Raw genomic sequence first — 22,676 nt, 5'->3', positions numbered from 1 at the left:
GCCTCTCCAGTGTCAGAAAACATGTCACCTGATTAAAAATACTGCTTGTAGTATTACAAAATAAAATTATTTAAATAACATTTCCTGGCTGAGATTAATTATCTGTAGTACACCAGGCTTTGGCAAAACCTTGTCATAAAATATCAGTTACAACTAATTGAATTCTCCATAAAGGTGAATTTAATTGAGGAACAGAGCAAGGCAGATTTCAATACTATCTCATTTTCAGGTGTGCAATGCTTCAGTGATTGGCTAGGGGGAAAAAAATCAGAGGTGAATGAAACATGACATAATTTCTTTAGGAAAAAATGCTTATATTAACAGATCATAAATTGGGTTGATTTTATGCATTTGTTCTAGGAATCCATCAGCCAAAACACACTAAAGGCAAAAAACAACAACAAAAAAACAACAACAAAAAAAAACCCACAAAAAAACCCAAAGAACTCAAATGGGTGTGGAAACAAGAGCACTTGCTTGAAACACCAGAAGTTAGAAAGGGACATGTTTTTAATGAAAAACATCTTGTACAATTTGCACTAGTGTATGGAAATTAAACATAACTGTAGGACGAAATGGCATTTGGTTATTTAAAATTTCAGCTTCTCAGCTTGTTTAGTAAATATAGATATTTTCAAATTTTCTAAAATCTCATCCCCAACTCTAAAGGGAGAGCAGCAACACCCTTATTTTACAGAAATGACCAAGGTAAAACATTAGTTGCAGGTAAAGGTGTTAGTTGAGCACAAAGAAGCCAGCCATACTAATCAGGATCTTTGAAGCCTCCCACCCTTATTAGCATCTTTATTTACTAAAAGCCATCTTTAATGAGTACCTAAATGTTTGCTATGCACTTACTATGCAAACCAAAACATTTTAGCTATATAGCTACTCATTCCTTCTGACCTTGTAGCATTCTGTTGTGAAAAACAAAAATAACTCACTGTGAGTCCCTTGCCCAAGGGAGCAAGACCCAAGAAGGTCTCCAAAGTGTCTCTTAAGGATCAGTAAATGAACATCTCTGTGTTACAGGGTGGAAACTGAATGGCAGCAGGACTGAGTCATAAAAGGTCAACTAGCAGCAGAGAGCAGAAGGCTGAGTATAATCCAGACATACCCAGGAAAAACTCATTAGATGTTGTTTCTCCTTGTGGATTGACTCAATGAGGTTCTGTCTCCTCTCTACCCATTTTGTCAGCTCATCAGAACTAGTGATCCCCTGATCACAGCTAGGAACCGGCCCCTAGAAGCCCTGAGTTCACTACCTGGTACATTTGGGTAATCCTGTCTGGTACCATGGCCTCCTTTCAGAAAGGAAGACAAAGTGTCCTTCAACAAGCAGTAGAGGAGGTGGGGGAACAGGGGGATTGGGGGGGTGTGGGGGAATATAAAACCCAAGCTTCTGTTCAGCTGAGTCACATCAAGCTATTACTGTTGCAGATGATTCAAACTTCCTGCGCAGCTTGTGCTTGCTTACAGATTCCCCACCCAGTACTGAGCAACTGCTGGGCACATTTTGTTAAGTTAGAAGAAAATGTGCAACATACCTGCACATGACAGAAGTTCATAAAACCAAATGCCCTGTAAATACAGGTGTGGTACCCTTAACTGAATTATTATAATTAATTGAGTAGGGATAGAACAGTAAAACGAGAATTTCTGCTGCTTTGACAGCAGAAACATTTGTCTAGTAGTTTTGAAATTTTCTTGCCTTTTTTTAAAATAGCAATTATTAACTTCTGTATTTGAAAACCTACTAGACATCACCTATGGATTAGTTTCTTGCCAAAATCTGCTGGAGCCTAGGAGAAGTATCACTGTATGTTTGTCTTGTTCTTATACTCCTTTCTACATAACCATCAGACATCTGACAGTAGGATAAATAATCCCCCATATAGCCATTCTTATATCGTTAAACACATGCACCTTCCCTGGAACATATTCTGCATTACAGCTTGAGAAAGGTAGAGGCAGACGGGACTACACAAGCAATGTATTTATGATAATAATTACAAAATATATAAACAACATTGACTGTAGGGCATGCTGGCATATGTATCAATTTTGTCATTCCACATGATCAAATACTTCTCTAACTCCAGTGTTAATAAGCATCCAAAAGTAAATATAGATGGCTTCCTCCCTTGTTTTCATCTACAGTATCGTGTAATAACATAGGCCATATTTGTAATGATTGACTTGCTGCAAAAGCTTTGAAGCAGACTGCATTGGAGCTCCCTCTAGCCACCATTTCAGGAACTATTCATTTACTGTAAAAAAGGTCAAAAATTCTAACACAATCCTGGCAACAAAAAGACAGTAAAAGTGCTTTCGCAAATGCTTGTGTAGATATTTTTGGGTTTACATTTTCTGAGAGCTTCCTCCTCTGTTTCAGTGTTTTAGGTGAAAAAAGACTTGGTGCTGCATTTCAAAACGGCCAGCTTGGCAAATCAATCTTATGTAACTCGACTGTCACCTTTTTAAAACTGTGAATCAGGAGGTTTCAGACGGGACTAACCCTTTTCAGGCAAGCACCATCTTCTGAACATCTATACTGAGCAGCCAAGTCCCTACCACTTGATAATGACCTCTATGAGTCACCTTAAATGCTATTTTAATGCTGCTTCATTCTGATCAGCAGAACACATTCTGCCATCCCCAGGCACCTGCTCAAGTAGGGAGCTTCCTTGGCCATAAACTATATACATAGTTCAAATTTATTATGAATCTTGAGTTGCTTGAAGTTGTGGCAATCCATATTCAATTACATAGCTGGTGGAATAGCTAAGGGAACATTTTAAAAGCTTGATATTTCAGTCATGCTCGAGATCTACACCCTACTACATTTTTCAGGGGATTATTTCTTCTTCGTTTTGCTTCAGCTAGTTAGAGTTATTTTAAAGTCTACTTTGGGAGAGAAGTCTGTAATTTATCACAGTTGGACTGGTTTGTTTGCTCCATCTAGCGGTGCATAAAAATCCCTACTATTCAAGCACAAACTGCATGCACTGCTCTGAGCCATTTTAATGACTTCCCACAATCAGTTACTGAAAGAAAATAATACACCTGCAGAAAATAACAGCAAGTTAGTAGCTGCTCTGCAAAACTGAAGTCTCACACATCTATTTTAGGCAAAACCACCCAAAAGAACGTAAGAGCTGAATACGTTTGCAAAGGGAAACTCCACATGGCAGAAGAAAAACAAGATAGACTGATCCTAATAGATGCAAGTGCCTAAAGATGTCAAAGGAGAAATTCCCTACCTGGATTCCCCCAAAACAGCAGCTATTCTTCAATTCTCTGAGCTCCTGAATTCAGAAATTTGGCCTCTAAAAATATGAAAAATGCCATTTCAACTCCATCTTCCATACTAGAATGCACAATAAGACAACCTTAATTCTTCACAAAAACAGTGCAAATTCATTTAGGAATCAGGAGATAAAGGAAATTTGGTACCCTTCCCTGTTTTATAATGATGTGCAGCATTTAGGTCATCTACTTTTAAACTCTGGTTAACTAAAAGAGAACCTCTACCAGGCTCTAGTGCTAAATCCTGAGATTCACAGCATGTTTTATTTAGCCAACCATGATTTATTTAATAGGAAAATGTTTACTTCTGCATTTCTGACTTTCACTGCATCATAGAAGGTCAGCTTCTCTCTTTGCTCCACAAAGAGTAAATGCCATGATTTGATGACACAATGGATACCAACTCAAATTGTTTCAAATGCCAGCAACTTATAATGACACTATTTTCCCATAATTGGAAAACTACCAGATAGAAAACAACCAATGATGGCATCCTGTAACAGCTAATAACACTGATCAGTCTTTGACTTCATTTTCTCCTGAGACGCATCATTAATTATAACCACAGTCAGAATAATCAACTGTCATCTCTTCAAGGCAAAAGGGCTGGCAACTCGAGTTGATGGCTTTAATTTTCATATTTAAACAGTTGGCTTTCTTCTTTGTTTTCCTTTACACAAATATATAAAAGATACTTATTGAAAGATTGGACAAATCCTACCCTATGGAAGAGAATAATTACAGTGCTTCAGTTCAGTACACTGAGTAGAGAGAGTTAATTACTGTTTACATTTGGGAGGGAGATAAGCAAGTCAAAATATCAGAAATTCCTACTGTTTCTATCTTTGGGAAGCAACTCTGAGAAACTCTTAATTACAGAAGCAAAAGACCAAAACTGTCAGCAACATTCAAACGTTTCAATGTTTTACCCTGCCCAGGAAATATCAGAGTAGTTCCAGAGATATGTTAAACTGCAGTAATCTGTCATACAATTTTTGCATAATTTTCAAATTTTACAGTGGGAATGGAAGTACTTGATATATATCATAAAGCCAAGTGATTACAAAACCCATGAAACTAAGGAACATTCAATACCAAATAACAGAAGCAGCCATATATTGCTTGCAGTCTGCAGTCAGAAAAAAGAGCATAGAAAAACTGTTACAAAATCATGAAGGCAGATTAGCCTTCTGCAAGCAAATTCTTCCTTAGGCCTTGGACACTTCACAATCATACCTAAAGCAAGCACACACACACACAAAAATTTAACAGGAAGGACAATATTGGTACAATGCTAAGAAACAGCAGATCAAATCTAACTGAAAAGCAAATAACCCGTATTCTTTATTTTATATGGATTCCTTCAGAGTCATAAAAAAGCACGTTATACAGGATGAGAGCGAGCCTTATGCTATCTTCGCCAGTTCTCCCCTCTTGATCCTGATGATTCTCCTTTTATCCCATCTTTTAACTTATGATAGCAACAACAGGATTATAGGCCTTCCCACCCCCCCACCACCCACCACCCCCAGTCAGTTTTTCTTTTTTGCTAGCTTCAGGCTACTAAATGCTACTTCATAGACATTCTGTTTCCTGGTATATCTGCTTTAAGTTTCGAAGATCCAACCAGTACAATCCTTCCAGTTATTTGAGAGCCACAATATGTGTCTGGAAAGATGGAATCAACAGGGTGCCTTTTGGGCAATGGTAACTGGGACTACTCTTAGACACCCATGGACATGTTCACATTTATCTGGTTGCAGTTACAGGGCCATTCAATTACAAGTTCATCCCTTTGATTATAATCTTTACACATCTTAGAGAAAAATATTTTCATCAATTAGGTAACAGAAGTACATGAGTAATGATCTTGTACTTTTGCTAATGCTTAATACGAGACCTTCAAAAACACAGGCAAACAAAATTAGAAGACAGACCTCAAAGGAGCTTTGAAATGTAAACACTCATAGCTATAGTATCTGCTGTACCAACATAAATGTGCTGGTTCCTTAGAATAATTGAAAAGCAAAGAATGGTTAATCTCTATATAGTAACATTCATTAAGTGTCATATGATATTTGCCCAACCTTGAAACAAATTTCTAGGACTGTTAGCAGTAAAAACAACCTAACACAGATAAGAAACAGCTCCCCTCCCACCGCATATCCTCAACATTGGGAGGAGAAGAAATCAGCTCAGTTTGTACCCTTCATACAACATGACCACGTATATACAGTAACAAAACTCACAGTACACTTAAAGACTTATGGTACTGTTTATTTCAGTTCAAAATAAACTGTGCATTTGATGTATTTGTTTACAGTTTGCATGTGTTTTAAACACTGGACACAAGGAAGAGAGTTGTAGAAAAGCATGGAGATGAGATTACCAAGCATTGATAGCAAAAATTTATGGCTGTGCCATTCTGAATAACTCAAACTTGACATGAATCAGAATCCTATGGCATCCATGCAAGTGTCAGTCCCATACACACCAGTAAGAGAGAAGAGGAGAGATGGACTATACAGATGTAGCACTGACTGCACGGTTAGCGACCCCAAGCATCTCTGTTATCTTGAAGATGGACTACTAGACCCGGAAGGTGGACAGCAGAACTGGTGCAGAACATTATCTTCCCTGCCAAGGAAGAGGGGGGGGCAAGAAAGAAAAAGACAGGAACAGAATCATAGGGAACAGCATTAGGAAAATTAAGCTTGAGATTTTTTTCTGGTTTTGTTTTTAAATCCACAAATAGCATAACTTGTTTGTAAGTACCATCCGATCAACCCATTTCAATTTCAGACACAGGACGTTCAACACAATGAAGAACAGCCAAATGGGCCTAGGCCAACACTTACGAGTTAAACTCTGGGGCAAAAGCTGTTTTGAAAGGGCAATTTCTGGTTTTCCTGTAAGATAAATTACATTAATTACCCAGCCTACTGTGGCCATAGCTCCTTTAATTTTAACATCTTTAAAAGAAACTTTCCATGGGTATTTTCACTGCCCATATTCCACTGAAAATGCAGAACAGATGCATTCCCCTTCTGCTGGTGATTAACATACAGAAATATTGATGATTAACATCTCTGGACTTTACTTCTCCCCCCACCTTCTTTTAAAGTAGAAGGAAGAACTCTGTTTCCATCCAGAGTTGCCAGCATCATGAATGGTGCTACAAACCAGAAGGCACAAAGGCTATGAAGGAAGCAGTTTGGAATACCTACATCTGTAATGCTATAATGTGCTTTATGGCGGGTGGAGGAAGGGATGCTGGCTTAGCAGGAAGCTTGTACGAGGTCACTTCTTTATCAGTAACACAACCATGAGTGGCCATTTCCTTTAAACCAAACAACAAGCTAAAGGAGGAGGATGGAAAGGAACACAATGAAGGAAGGAAAACAAGAAAATCCAAAAGTAAATAGTAAATTTCATGATATTCTGCCAACTCCTGATTGTTTTCAGACAGCTTGCTGTGTATGAACATAATTCACCACTTTCTCATCACTAGATCACACAGGCATTTTGTGGAAAATTACAATTACTACTATAATTATGCCAGCTTTCCTTTGCCATAGGGTTTGAACTCAGATGCCTTATAGAATCATCGAACCTCATACTTAGCACAGAGTATATGATTTGGTCAGAATTTTGATCTGTTTTGCTTTGTTCATCTGCATATTGCACCTTTGATGCAATAAGCTGGCTGATCTGAGATATGTTGCTTTCACTCCTTTGCTCAATTTGAAAAAAACCAAACAGTCAAGCTTTAAAATCTCTGCATATTCTAGAGAGGCTAAAGTGCTTAAATGTGCTAGTTATATAGCTAGGCAATCCATATTCAGTTAGAATTAAGATTCCTATTAAACCTTTTTCTTCAGAGAAAATTTGAAATAAACAGTCATATCAATAGTACAAAGGATTTTGAAGTACAGCTCCTGCAGCTACATCTTCACCTGTGACTAATCATTGACTGGATAACTACCACAGGACTGAGTTGTCTGCTGTATAGTGTGGGATGTCTTTATAGATGCTTGTATGAAAGATGCAAAATATTTGCTATGAGTCTAAGCCTGGGAAACAGTACAGTGCTCATCAGTGGAAAAAGTAAACCAAGAGTTGCAAAGAACCAAATTTATCTGTAAATAGATATTTCTCACTTTCAGGAATCTAAGCAAAAAATTCCCAGTTTTCCCTGACTGTGCCTAGTGTGCAAGAATTCCCACCGTGCTCTTTCAAAAAACTTACAAAAAACCAAACCACTCTAATACAATCTAGAAGCATCTGTCAGCTAGACATCATTGTATGTTAAGCTTCTCTGTTGACCGGTTCTGGTAACAGAATAGCTACAATGCCTACCAGTGGCTCAGACAAAAAGAAATAGCAATCAATCCTTCTATCATCTTCCATACAGTGGTTTGTTGTATGTAAGCCAACATTACCTGATGAAACAAAAATTCCACATTAAAATTTCACATAAGTACAGTATTTTCAGAATAATGTTTTTACCTCCCAGAGGTGCTGATTAAACATTAAGCAGGTAGAGACTGCAAGAAAATGATGGGATTTCTTTGGTACTATAACATCCTTTGCATTATCTTTTTGCTTTCACAGGTATCACTGGGGAAAAAAAAAAAAAGAAAAGAAAAAATCTCTAGCTTCAAGTTTTTGAAAATGGTCTTTGGACATGAGGGCATCTAATTTAATATTAGAAGGATGGAAGGTAAAGTGGATGGAGAAAGAAATGACTGCCAGCCAACATTTCATGCAAATCAGAACATGGAAATCATAATTATAAACAAACACATCAGATGAAAATATGTTTAGATATTAGTCATAAGCAAATCTGTCCACATTTGTAGTTGCATGTATCAGTCTATTACATATCCATACAAAGAATACAGATATGATTAAGAATTTAAATTCCCAAGCATGGACAATCCCCTACATTATATCTTTCTGCGTGGAACCATTTCTACAGCCATTTCTGCTGTAACACTCATCACACAAACACCTGAATAGCTGACAGCTACAGTAGTATTAGGGCTACAGGACATTAAAAAAATAAGAAAACAAAAAACCTGCCTAATTTCAACAGAGTAGGAAGCTTTCTCCAGGGATGGCCTGGTGAGCTATCCTCAGACTAAATGAACCCTGCATGTTCAGGAGTAGTGTAAACAGCTGAGTAACTTGAAGTTTTAAGTGATATACTCCCAGTCAACAACTATCAGGTGCACAAAAGTGTGTGTATGTTATATCTAGCACCTATACAGATAGGCTGAAGTACAAACTGAAGTCTGTTTACAGAGGAGATGTGTTCAGAAAATGCTGGGAACAGACTGTTCTTCAAACGAGAAACAGATGATTAAATTTACTTTTTCTGAGTGCCATTATATCTCTGGGCTTTGCTTTGCACACATTCTAGCTGCAAGGCCACTGAGATAACAAAGGCCATATCAATCAAAAGGCTCAGTAACTAAAACACAAGACTGTATGGATCGAGGCCCTTTTGGAAGACTCTCCAGGGCATATCACCGTCTCCTTTATTTTGCCTTTCACACCAGACAAAACCTCTATTCAAATGACCACTAACAAATACAGAGCACCTCATGGAATTTGCAGCTTCAAAGTTGAGTACGTTGTTTTTAAGACTCTACTTTGGGAGGCAGAGGGAAAGGGAGTCAAAGAAGCCAATCTACAGACATTACTAGTACCCTTATTACATTTTTTTAATTATTACTTTCAAACAAAAATAAAAAGAGCAAGGACAGGAGGCATATGGGCTAAATGGAACACAGACAAATAACTAGCTGGAAGTACATTTTATGCTTAAGCTTCCTAAGACTTTTCTTACAATAGGAGAATGCCAGATATGTTGTATTATTTCTGTCTATTTTGGACATTGTAAAATGAACAAGCAAGAGATTACTGCAGTAGCTGCAGTTATTAAAAATGCATTATCTCCCTATTAACAATTCAAAACAGATGCCAAAGATCGTCTTGACTAGAAATAAAACTGCTGGAGTGAATAAAACATCCAGCAATTACCTAACAGCAAATCAGAGATGCTCCAGATTTCACTGTTGTGCATTCATTAATTGCTTCTTTCAGAGCAAATTTAATTTTTAATTCTGGGCCACAAAATTAATCCCGCTGTGTATTCTCTAAATAAAGCCTAAAAGCTGAAGTTAGAATGAAGCATCCATTTCTGCTTTGTTTCTAATGACTTCTATTTATAAATTTATAAATGGGAAGACTAAAAGCTAAATTTAATACTATTAAACGTATGTGGAAATTTAAAGTCCAATCCTGTTAGTGTTATAGTAGCTGATTTTCATTCACAGCAATAGGATTCCCATATACAGGTCATTTAGAAAAACAGGTGCATAATTTGTACTTGACTAAGAGATTACAGATATAGTGATGGCAAATTGTAACAATCAGTTTGGATACAACAGTTTCAGAAATTTAACTCATGGGTAAATTGAGCAAATTCCTGACATGAGGAAGACTAACAGTCCAGCTCTTAATATACCACCACGTTTGTGTGTAGGATACTACCTAGGACAGCATTAAGCATCACTGTATAATTTGAAACTAAAGTCTACAGAACAAACTTGCAGCTCTTTTTCCCTTCCCAAGATCAGCATGCTTCAAGAACACCGGGTAGTTTGTGTTAGAAGGGACTTCTGGAGGTATCTTTAGTCCAGTCCCTTGCTCAGTGCCTGGCCAACTATAAGAAGTTGCTCAGGGCTGTGTCTGGCTGAACTAAGCATTGCTGAAGAGAGATACCACACCTCCTCTCCTCTTCCAGTGTTTAACCATGCTTATGGTAAAATTACTCTCTCTCCTCCACCGTGTATCTAACTGGAATTTTTCTTACTACAACCTACTTTTGTTGCCTCTTGTCCTATCCCCTCCTAGAAGAGGCTGGCTGCACCTTTTCTGTACTCTCCTATTAAGGAGTCCAAGACAGCACCAGCCCTGAGACTCTTCTCTAGGCTGAGCAGCTCACGTTCTCTCAGCCTCTTCTCACTTGTCAGATGCTCTGGCCCCCAGACACCTTGGTGGCCCTTTGCTGGACTTACTGCAGTATCCTGATGTCTTTCAAAATGCCAGACACTCCAGAAGAGACTTCACAAGTGGTGGCAGAAGGGAGGAAATGCCTCCCTCAGCTCGCTGGCTACTCTTGCTCGTACAGGCCTGTATGTGGTCAGCTGCCTTTGCCACAGGCACACTCTGCTGGCTCATGAACATCTTATCAACAGCTCATCTTACACCCAGGTAACTTATGCGTTGGGCTGGGGGAAAGAGGTGTGAGGAGAACAAGGACATGCCTAATCCTTGAACTCCCTTATCTAATAACTCATAATAAAAAAAGGTTAGCACAGTTCACGTGCTGCTGGTAGACCTAGGCTGGTTAGCCAGGAAAGGGGGTGAGACATAGAGCACATTAAGTTTCCTGGCAGCCAGTGATTGACCCATTACCATTAGGTGAATATGGGAAACACTACTATGGGTTGTTGGGTGTTCCCAGATCTCCACTGATTCTACTTGAGTTACTGTTGTATATGTACACACAGTCAGAGTTTGAGAACTAAACTTCCTCGAGAGCAAACGAAGTCAACGATGAGTGCCTTCGCACACCCTGATCTTTAAACAAAAGCTGAAGGTCTTATGGCATAGGTTTGGCCATTATACAAATCTGTATGTTGTTTTATGCATTAGTACTCTAAAAATTGTACATGCTTTACAGATCCCAGCCACACTTAGGGCATTTATTTTTTTACTGCACAAAGACAGAGACAAAAAAAAAGCTAGAGAAGTTTAGGATTTTTAAAGCACAAAGTCATGCTGCTAGAAGTTTTAATTCCAGAAGAAATACTACCAAGAAAAATACTAACTTACGTGGAGCAAGATAGTGAAACATTCAAGAAACAACTGGTTTTCCCATCAACATCCCTATAGGAAGATCTCTAACAAGTACTTGAAATAAAGCATTATAAACTAAGGACAAAGGAAAATAAAAGCCTCATTAAAAAGCAAGTGGGGAATCTAATAGTGTTCAGGCCCTGCTCCTCACTGCAGAACTACTAAGTTGCCTTACAACTTCACTATGGTTTCCCTACCACCCAATAAGACTGAGAGCTCTGATGGGAGAAAAAAAACCCAAACATACAAACAGATGCTGCAATGTAAAACAACAGGATGAATCCAAACATGCATGGTTAGAGATAACTAAGAGATGAAATATTCAAATCAGAAATACGTTTATGCATTTACAGATTTAGGATTCATTGTTTGTTTTTGTCTTTCCTTATTACCAGTGCAAAGTGATTTGATTTTTCAGCACCAGACTTCCAATATTTTGATATTAATATTATTCATGAGCTGGCAATTATCTCTAAGTTAATCACTAATTGTAAAAGTAGATAAGACAATTTTTTCATGGCATGCACAATTTCTTAACAGTTTTCACATTTCTAGTTATTTAGATTAACTGTCCTTTGATGCTTCTATAAGATTACTTTTAAAATAAAGACTGGCACTGACAATTAATGATACTAAGGTGGGTAATTACTACTCTCCATATTTGATCAAAGAGAACTTGGAAAACACACAACAAAGACATTTGTGTGAAATAAAGCATTATTAGCTGGAAAACATGTATTTTTGATATATTCAGGGCAGAATCTGCTTGGCATCAAGGGCCTGCATCTCTTCAAAAAAACCCTTACTTCAATTCAAATCAAAAGGCAGTGCTGAGCCTTTTGCAGGTCCGTGATTTTAACCTTGAAAGTGCCACAATACATGGCTTACCTCACATACTGTCACGAAATATTCAGGAGTTTTAAAAAAAAAAAAAAGAAGTGTTGCCGGCACAACATCAATATCCTACATAAATAATATTGAAACGTTTATGTATTTGTTATGTGAGAACTAAATCTACAACTAGCTTCCTCCTAACTTTCAGAGTCTAGAGGGATGTGCCTCTTAAAGCACATGAAACTCATTTTACCGTATAATTCAAGAGTGCCTGAGAGAAATTAATAGAACTGTCCTATGAGATCTAAGAAGTGTTTCATATGTTTTTCTAATACTCCTTTTTTTTTTCTTTTAAAACTTAAACCACTATACCTTTCTTATGTCAAAATGTAACATTAGATCTCTCTTCAAAAATAAATAGTGGGTGGACCATATCTACTCTTACCTGTACTCTGAGTGTGTGGCAGGGACAGCTAGCTGGGTATGGTACAATGGAGCTGGACAGCAAAACTGGTGCAGAGTATTTAAAGACCTACGACACAAGGAAAAACACAGAGTCAAAACACCAAGTGTTTAGAAAGGGGCTTTTTAGGGAAAAGCAGGTGCTAATAGGTATATCTGAAATGCATTAAAACTTTGAATGAAATTTGATGTACATCTGTCAATTCTGAATCCCAAGAAATAAAGAGGGAAATAGCCCCATGGTTTAAATATACACATCAGGAATGACAGTGATGAATTGTTGCAATGAAGAATCGAAGTTTTTTTGCAAGATTAAGATAAAATGCCAATTTAAGACTTTGGGTTTTGCCTTGCCACGCGGAACAGCGGCAAAAGCTAAACACTGAGGGTTAAAATTCCTATGGAAATGGAGCTTCAGACTTGCACATTACTCTGCACCAGTCAAGCTGTTTCTTTGTTAATGGAATTACAAACACAGTGCTTAAACATGAGGAGGAATAATGCAATGAATATGGACATAAGCTTTCTTCAGGCCCAGCAGTTATAAACATATTGCAATATGCCACTTATAAATTTGAAAGAATCTAAGTTTCACCCACGTTTTAAACAACATTCTGAAATGTCCAATACTAATTTAATTGCTGTCATTTTTTCAAGGCATGGAAAAATAAAAAAGCTTTGCAACGCAAAAAGATATTCTGCGCCCCAGTTCATTATGTTTGTATTTTTTCCTTGAAAACACAGAAGAGTTGCAAAACAAGACAAGATATTGCATCTGAAGTAAAGCTTAGAAAATCTTTAAGCAACACACAGTACACTTCTCAGCATCTTTGATGTTTGTGCCAGGAAAAACTGAACAAGGTTTAGCACAGTAAGTCCTCCATGATAAAACCACCTGATCAAATTTCTTAAGACACAGCATTCTTCTAGGAAATCATAGAAAAAATTAATCAGTATTTCCTAGCTCTTAGAGTGTGCACACGTGGAAGAAGTATCCATTAAATTGAGAATCCTCATTTAACTTGTAAGCATCCAAACTGACACTTAATAGAGAATGCGTGTAATGTGTACACACACACACCTTTTTTCCTCCCCTCATCTTTTGCTTGGCATCTTGACAAATGTTTCAGAAGATTGATTTTTATTTTTCTGCATCCCTGAGGCTTAAAGTGAATCTTGTGAGATCACTCTCTTATAAGATCAAACAGAGTGGTTAAGCAAAAAGTCAGTCTTTGTTCAGAAAGGAGTCAGTTACCAATCCTTAAGAAAAAGCACCAAAAGCAAGGTCAGTTTGCTCTGATTTCTGTTGCCAACAGTGTGTCAGCAACTGCACGGCCAAGATGAGTTGGATTTTCTGTTTAAAGATAGCAACTGATGGTAACTCCTATAAAGTATCTGAGCTTTTGGAAACAGAAGTGCAACACAATTCAGTCATGAGGCAGATTGCCATCATGGGACATACCCTGCTAATGCCTCGTAGTGCACAGTTACAAATTGGTGGCACCTTCAAACCACTTGGAAAGATGACTAGAACAATTCTAAAGAAAGATGGACAATGTTTCTGAAGACATTGACAGACCATGATAAAAACAATTAAAGCACGCAGAAGCTGTATTTTCTGACAAGAAAACATGGTTTTCACACAAGTTACTCCACACAATTCACAGAACCAAGGTAGTACATTATAAGTGTGCATTGCACGATCGGCTCACATTGGGTAGGGAAACTGATCACACTGACGAAATCGCCGCTTCCTGATTTATGAATACCTAATTTTTTTCAGTAGAAGCAAAAGGAGGAAATTAGTATGAGGGTGTCCCAAATTCCCTTCCCACCACCCTTTTTTTCCATACAAATCTCTTCTCATCAATAGCACCTCTTTCTTCAGAGAATAAACCAGCAAACATATGAAAGACACTGGCTTCAGTTCTGCTCAACAAAGCATTTTGAACAGAGCTTGCTCCTGGCTATTCCAAAAAGAATCTGTCCACAAGGCTTCATAAATCTGTCCTACTCCAATTTCCCTAGGTCCCTCGCCCCCAAAAATCAAAATAATAAAGAGGAAAGTTCTCCCTATAATCTCAGCTTGCTCATCTGCAGTTAAGGTTAATACTCACCTATTGCACAAGACTGGTTACAAGCTCAACTGCTTTGAGTTTCCTTTTGAAGGTGTAGCAGAATATTTCTGCTACAAAAGTCCAGTCAACTTGATACTAAATAAGAAGTGCCAAAGGTTTGTCAAGCAGTAACTACACTGGCACTCTGTGTGTCATAGGTAGGTGTGGAGTAGGTAAAATAGATGACAGTGTTCAGCTGCAGGCTTGTAATGAAGTTACCACATATCATTGTTGTTTTCCAACAAGAACGTCTCAGATGCCAAATTTCAGCCATTTCTTAGAGCATTCAAAGACAGGCTCTCTGTCCAGCTAGTTACAAAAGCAAACATGAGGATTAGACTGCTCCAAATTTTAGACTTCAGGGATATCTTGACTCAGTGTTTTGGTTCCTCTAGATCCCATTGACTGGTGCCCAACCAGCCTGACAAAAAGATGAGGCTCAGGCTCTACCGCCTCTGTCATAGCAAATTAGTCAAAGCAAATATACCTTCTGCTGGTGCAATCTATGATCTGTACATGGCATTTTTTTCCTTCAATCACCTGCTAAAACAGTACTTCCGTTCATGCACTCCTCTGGAACATATCAGAAAGTTCAAGATTCAAATGCCTTTTTGTTTTTTTACTATATTGCTAGATTTTTTTCAAGCAGCCTTCAACACAAATTTGCATTCAAAACAGAACTGATTTGCTAAGTTGTAACTCAAGATATCAGATGAAAAAATATTTGAATTATTTGGAGAAGTAATCACTTCCCCTGTTCACAGTATCACAGATATTTGGCCCTTAAATTTAGTTTCTACATCTCTAATCTGTGGTCTTCAAAAGCTGATGTAAGGTTATAAAGCACAGCTACTTCAGCACTGACACATGACAAAGTACTAAATTGAGTAATGCTTCGGGTAATTTCAGTTTCTGAAACATTACCACAACATCCCAGTGGACATGGAAGCTTTACAATTTCCTACTTCCAGGCCAAGTTTCTTCCAGCTCTCCCAAGTACTCATGGACAGGTAACCATTTATCAATTTTTAAAGAAAGTTCTTTTGAGAACAGACTAGTCAAACAGTAAAAACAGAACCAGATCTAATCACATCTTGACATTACATTTCCCTCACAATACCAACATAATGAGAAAAATCCAGCTATGAAGTAAGTATGCAGACTCAAAGTACTTTTAACTGTTCCTGTCACTTCTGTATAAATTCCACTATGTTTGCCATTAGGAACCGCTCATTTTAACAACACATTCATATCCATCATACAGAAATGATCATTCTGTTTATTCTTTCAGTACTACAGTCTTGCTAGATGTACAAATAAAAAGAAGCAGATTATTGATCATCACAAATCTACAATATTTTTTTTTTTTTCATTTTCTTTTACAATCACCAACAAGCCCCCAAAACTCAGTAGACATTTTTCTCTAAATTGTTTTTAAAACAACCCGGGAGAACAGAATACCAGGCTACTAACTTGGAACTACTTTTGCTTTAACAGGCTATCCTCTTAGTGTTTTCAAAATGTCCTCTTAGTAGGCTGGTAACCATCCTGCTGCTCCTGGCAACATGGCTGTGCTGCTGTGCTACCAGCTGTAGCAAGAACCACATCCATCCAGCAAAATGGTGAGAGCATGGAGAAAGCTTGTCCTCCTAACTCTAAAAACTCTAAATAGCACACAGTATTTAGTACAGGATATGTTATCCAACCCTTTTTTATTTTGCCACTGTGTTAATTTTCCTGTGTAAATCTGTGAGTGGGTTGACAACATTTATTAAATCATCGCTGTCTTAGAACTTCTTCCTAACAAGATTATCAGCTTTCAGACAGATGAGACAGAGACTGTTGTCTCATGGATGCTTAGTAAAAGTATATTAGTACAGGATCACAGCCTGGAAGTAATCTTGCCTTCCTATAAAGTTAATGATGTGGCTGATGACAGTCTACTAGGTACGCTCGTTCATCTTTTCTGCGTTTTTATACAGCCATATTACTTCATACACTATTCCTCCTCTTTGTATGAAATAACAATCTGTTCGCCTCCATCTGCCAGTAATCTTCCTTTTCTTCTGGTACATTCTTCCATGAGGTGCTGTGTTCCAAGGAGTACATGCAAGCACTATGAAAAATTCATACCAGCGCAGACCCCTATACTGCCTCAGGCACTCTGTATACCTGGTGCTAGCTAACACATATCCTTTTTAAAATTAGCTTGTAAATAGCAGAAGTGGCAGACAAGATCATCCCCAATATAAGCCAATTCACTTTAACGTCATCCAAGGTACCTAACAATTGTTTGATTGTATTCATGCCTACAAGTTAATAAAAGGAATACTTCCATTTCTCAGGATTTTATGCTGATGAATAACATTATTTTACAAGTTGAAAATTTTCTTTCTCAGTTCAATCCAGAGTTATGGCTATAGCTAAGATTAGAAAACACTATAGTTAAAAACTAGTAAAGTCTGTCCTGTTCTTGTTTAATAAATCTAACCACTTCTGTAATGACTAAGAAAATTTGAAATAGAATCAAAACTGATATCCAAATAGGTAATGAACAATAAAAGTCACTATCACACAGACTCATGTCGACCCCAGCTAAAAGCTTGCTTAATAACATGTTCATTAACATGTTCAAAAGGCTTTCAGAAGCAACACACTGGCTGAGCCCACAAGACAACTTGCTTTTTGGAAACTCACCCCAGCAGAGAAAACAAGAGATAGCTTTATATGGCAAATCATATCATCTCCTCATAATCCAAGTTTGAATGTTGCTGTCTGTGGACATGTCCACTAAGATGCGATCCATTCACATTTGCAAATTCCTACTGTTCTGACAAAGACATTCCTTGTGCTACTCAGATCTCCACCCAAAATATGCAGGACAGTATGATTTTGGGCTTTTGAAGTAGCACTGAAAAAAATTTTTTTATTATTTTTTTATTTGATTCATCCCACTTTATGTCCAGCAGTCTCTAGCCAAGTATGTCAAGGGGAGGCTGTGGTGGCATATAGCAAATACTATGTATTTTCACAGTGTTCCTATTAATTTCAGTCTTTTCCCTACACACTTTTTTGAATGGCAATTATACAAAAATAAATGCTGTTATTGCTTTTATGGTTGCATATATAAAATATCTTAGAGTTCACATATACTTGACAGAGATGGTCACACACTATAGAAGACTACAACTAATACCTTTATTACTATAATTTCCTTTCAACAAGGTGGCTTTCTGTACACAGCTTCTTGGACACCAAATCACAGGAAGGTAACAAGACAACATTGACCCCTCCTCCATCAAAAGGTCCTTAAAATAATTATCATCTCTTGGGAGAATAAAAACAGTACCATCAGAGCATACTAAACCAGGAACATCAGTTATTTTTGACCCATCCTAGAACACAATGCTCATTAACATTATAGATAATTATTTTAAAAATAATTATTGTAGACTTTTTGGGTTTGATGAAAATGAAGTACTAGCATACATAAATAGGCAAGCAGTGATTCTTTTGCATCCTAGCCAATGCACAGTTTGTAGGCAACCTCTAATACTGGGTTAGCTGTAACTAGGGTGAATTTAATTAATATTGTTAATAGGTAGGCACTTAAAATTAGAAACATTTATTTCCTTTTTAAGTCTTACTAGAAAACCATTTATTCTGAAGGGTGATATATAATAATTTACAGAGCATATAATATGCACTTCTATCATTTGTGCTTACCAGTCACTTCCAAAATATGTAGAAAAAACCCACACAGTCCAAAACCAGAAAAAGAGAAGAGCAAAGAGACATGAAGCTGCGTATGACAGAAGGAAAAATCTTTTAGATTAAATCAGAAAATCGATAGATTCACTGCATCTTTTCCGTATTTCCCACATAATTAAATTAGGTCCCAGAAATTCTCAAGAAACTACAACTCACATTACAAAACACAGCCACATTTATAATTTCACAAAGCAACAATATAGTAAAACCAAATCTAAATAGCAACATCTATACATATTGGATTTGAACCTCATGAAAGAGGAAAAACAGTAATGTACAAAGAATGAAATTACACAGATATAGGATAAGAGATTTATGGCAAGGCAAATCTTATTACTTAAAACAATGGTACAATGACATATGTTCTACTCAGTGCAGCATCTGAAAAAATGTTTTAGTTAATCCTAGTAGTTAGACATTGCTTAGCTTTTTTTTTAGAAGAGCAACAATCTAGGTTTTTTACATTTTACTTTTTAAGATGTAAAAAATATATACTTCTTTTAAAAGGCAAAAGTCCTTAGCATATATATTATTAAAACATGGACAGATTTATAGCATTTAAGTTTTCATCTCAAAACTTACTCATGCATTGAAGAGCTGGTGTATTTAGCTGTTTAATATACATTTTCAGTATTCAAAACAGATTAATTTTGAAGAACATGAAAATTTTGTACATATGTATATTCTGAGAGTTAATTCTAAAAAAGCCCCCAGGCTTACATTTTCCTCCTTTTCAACTATCAGTAGCAGCTTTCTTTTTTAGGAGTTAAAATACAGAATTATAAGAAAAGTCATAGTTTATATCTTGTTTTCTACAGTAATATGCTGAGGTAGGTAAAAGATATCAAACATGTAAGCAGTAACAGAGGAAAATACTGTACAAGATGGTTCTATAAATAAGACTGCAAGATAACTGTTAAAGATAGTAACCTACAGAGATTAAATATTCTTTAACACCACATGATAAGCACTAGAAGAAATTATGTCCCCTGTTGAGCTACAAAACCCCCAAACCCCAGAACTCAAATTAAAATGGAGTCTAACACAAACATTACTACTTCTCCCTTGTATAAACATACAGCATTATATTTAAAGCTGATCCACGTATACCTGGAAGGCTACAACCTGTTTTCCAAGTTGACTTTTCTTATTTCAACTTCCTATGTACAGTTCCAAGTTTATTCTGATCTTAAAACATTTCAACTTAACCATTCATACCATCACTGTAAAACAAAAGGCTAAAGAAAACTTAAGAACAGATTTCCAATACTCTTTCAATATTCATTTAGAGTAGTTCATTCTTGAATGTTTGAACTTATTAGGCCTGTGTGTGGACGGTGCTACTGAACATGAAGATGATTTACTCAAACTAGGACTCTCATAGGCACAACTAAAATAACCGAAAAAGGCTAAGCAGATGCAATGGTCATCTGTAATGTATGATTCCCCTCTGGCAAACCTAAATTTAACCCTAAAGGGAGAGGATCTTTAACCAGAGTTCAGAAATGCAAATAGCAGGTACAGCCATTTCAAAACACTGGATGGAAATGAACTACTGATGGCAGCGAGGGTGGGTGGTAGAGGACAACGTAACTGCACACTCATGTGTTTTGCATTCCTTTTTCCCCTGAAGTAGAACAACATTGCAGTACGGTTTAAGAGCAAGCTCATAGTAAGGGTCATGCGGAACCGCTAGAATTCAGCTGAACAAAACCACCCAGTGTGGCTTCCATTTATACCCTGATGCCAACACCACAAACAGGGTGCAAACTTTAGCGTTGTCCTTCCTCTGGCTACAAGTGGATAAGCATTTAGCTCTTCTGCCGAATGTGACAACTCATGCGAAGAGCTGCTGCAGCACTGCATTAAATGAACTAAGTATTAAACTCATGCTTTGCTGACTAATGTTTGAGAAACTGTTCAAGTAAATAATAAGCAATTAATGCACCTTAAGGTTTTGAGCAGCATACATAAAATGACAACAAAACTATAGTAATATTTTGCCTTATTGATATTATATTGCTTAATATTGCAGTCCATATCATTATATTAGTATATACGTATTTAGAAGACAGATTACACTAATATGACAAAGCATTCAAACAAAATGGAAGAGAGATTCTTGACTCATCATAGAATCCCTAGCATCCTGCATTGCTGCTTGTATGCAAAGTGGTGGTGGGGGGATGTTTGTTTTTTTTTTTTTCACTGCTGAACGTAGGCTTATTCACTTTATTAGGTTAATTTTTTTAATACCCCTGTGCATAAATCAATCACCATCTATGCACTTCTATTATACAGATCGTTCATCTGCCAAAAAGGTAACACCTTAAAAATGGTTCGTGGAAAGAAACCTACCAAACAATAAACTGATCACTACTCCCACTTCTGGAATCCTCAACACAGATATCAGAGACGTGATGACAGATGAAGAAGGAAAAGGTACTCACAGATAACACCTTCTGCAAGCCATCCTTGAGTGTGTTGTGGATTTGGTATTTATATTGTCTTTCACGCAACCTGAGGTAGAAAAGCTCTTTCTTGAGAAAACAACAACAAAACAAAAACAAAAAAATCACATTCACGTCTTTTGCATGCTCATTCAAGATCAGCCACGGTGGAACATCACAGATAAGCAAGCTGGTGATGTAACCAGCATCAAACACTGCATCAGATAAACCCAAAGGCTCTACAGGGTTATATTTTGCAAAGCCAAAAGGTTTTTCCCAGAGAGGAGGTTTAACAAGCATAAGCCAGCCACGCTGTTCTCACATTCCTGGTGGGTTTGCTTTCTGCTTCCAGAAGTAGTCCCAAATCTGTATTTATTATTAAACTTCATCACCGAGAAAGAACAATATGCTTTCTCATTTGATATTTAGACTTAAATATAAAAGCACCAAATGTTGCATTTTCAAATGCACCATCTCTGTATGAACACTGTAGTACAGTCCAAACCAAGAAAAGGCCATTGGTCCTTTTATCTCCATGGTAACAGCAGCATCTGTGAAGACGAACCGTATTCCCTCTTCACTGCAAAGTCAATTTATAGTCACGTACTATGACATAAACTGATAAGACAGCACAGCTAATCAGCAGCTAGGAGAAATAGGAACCAAAGTACGAGATTAAGCTCTTGCTCAAGAGAATGTTCTTCTGTATATTTCTCATGTGAAAATTACAAAATGAATAACCAACTCAGGCTGTTCCTTTGAGCTGATCCAGGTTGGGAATTTGTGAACTTCCCAGTTTAGCTAACAAAGATAGTTGCTGAATATTTTATAGAATTAGCTTCTTGTTTAAATCTCCAGGTATACCCTATTAAATGGGGAGACAGTTTTTCTATGCAAAAAAGTTACTGAACAGCTCCTACTTAAATATTACCTTTCCCCTTCAAAGTTTCCTCAAAAGACTTGTCATCATTAATAGCAATAGCAGAGTGAGAAGTTTCACAGCTCTACAAACTACTGCCCTCTCATCTCTCCCCTTTACAGCTCCATCAGTGGTGTAAATATTTCAGCAGCATCATGCTTGTGCACTAACAGTCTCTACCTCCAGGGAAGTGACCATATGAGTCACCTAAACTTGCTTTTATTTTATTCCTGCCCACAGTGGTCTTTTGGAAAAAAAATAAAACAAACAAAAAAAAAACCCCACACAACAATAGAACACACCAATGCAAAAAAAAAAAAAAAAAAAAAAAAACACAAAAACACCCAAACCCAAAAAAACCCACAGCAAAAAATTTTCCATTTTTCCTCCCTTTCCCTGCTTCTTGCCCTGTTCCAATGCTCAGCACTCAGGCCTCACATTATCAAGACAGCCAAGCTTCCTCCCTCGCTTCATTTATCAATATAATGACCATCTGCTCACGTTATTAAGTTAAATATATACCAGAACACACTGATGAGGGCAGCTCATCTGCCATGGTCAAGTGATTAGTTCATAGCTGTTTCATGGTCAGTTGTAATATTTCCAGAATAAGAGCGAGCAGGTGGTCAGCCAAACGCTACTTATGCATTACCTGTGAAGATCCCCAGGCTAACCACAAGCATGAACTGTCAAAGATGCTGCTAAATTATGTAATTTTCCAAAACAAAAAAGATGGTAAGGCAGGAGTTATTCTGATGATCTTTGGTCTGAACTGATTTGCAAACTACTATCTTTTGTGTCAAAAAACCCTAAGGTGCTCCCTTTTGGTCAGTCATCTGCCTAAAGCTGAACAGTTAACTTTACAACCTCCCATTCGCCCCT

General features: G+C 37.3%; 1 protein-coding gene and 1 long non-coding RNA gene across 2 annotated transcripts in view; both read right to left on the bottom strand.

The window, feature by feature from the left end:
* IQSEC1 (IQ motif and Sec7 domain ArfGEF 1) overlaps positions 1–21,085 on the bottom strand; it is a 196,657-nt gene extending 175,572 nt beyond the window's left edge. The window contains exon 1 of the mRNA XM_064454314.1: positions 20,876–21,085. Coding sequence (XP_064310384.1) covers positions 20,876–20,898 — 23 coding nt within the window. The 5' untranslated portion in view covers positions 20,899–21,085. The remainder of the gene's footprint in view (positions 1–20,875) is intronic.
* Positions 5,566–12,708, bottom strand: LOC135313884 (uncharacterized). The gene is made up of 2 exons (XR_010373377.1): positions 12,521–12,708; positions 5,566–5,946 (listed from the first exon to the last, which is right to left on the bottom strand). It is a non-coding gene; the product is annotated as an uncharacterized LOC135313884 (long non-coding RNA).
* Positions 21,086–22,676: the final 1,591 nt, after the last annotated feature.

The sequence above is a fragment of the Phalacrocorax carbo genome, chromosome 6 (assembly GCF_963921805.1).
Source record: "Phalacrocorax carbo chromosome 6, bPhaCar2.1, whole genome shotgun sequence".
Lineage (NCBI taxonomy): Eukaryota > Metazoa > Chordata > Aves > Suliformes > Phalacrocoracidae > Phalacrocorax > Phalacrocorax carbo.
Note: the sequence above shows the minus strand (reverse complement) of the source record. Positions and strands in the feature narration are given on the sequence as shown.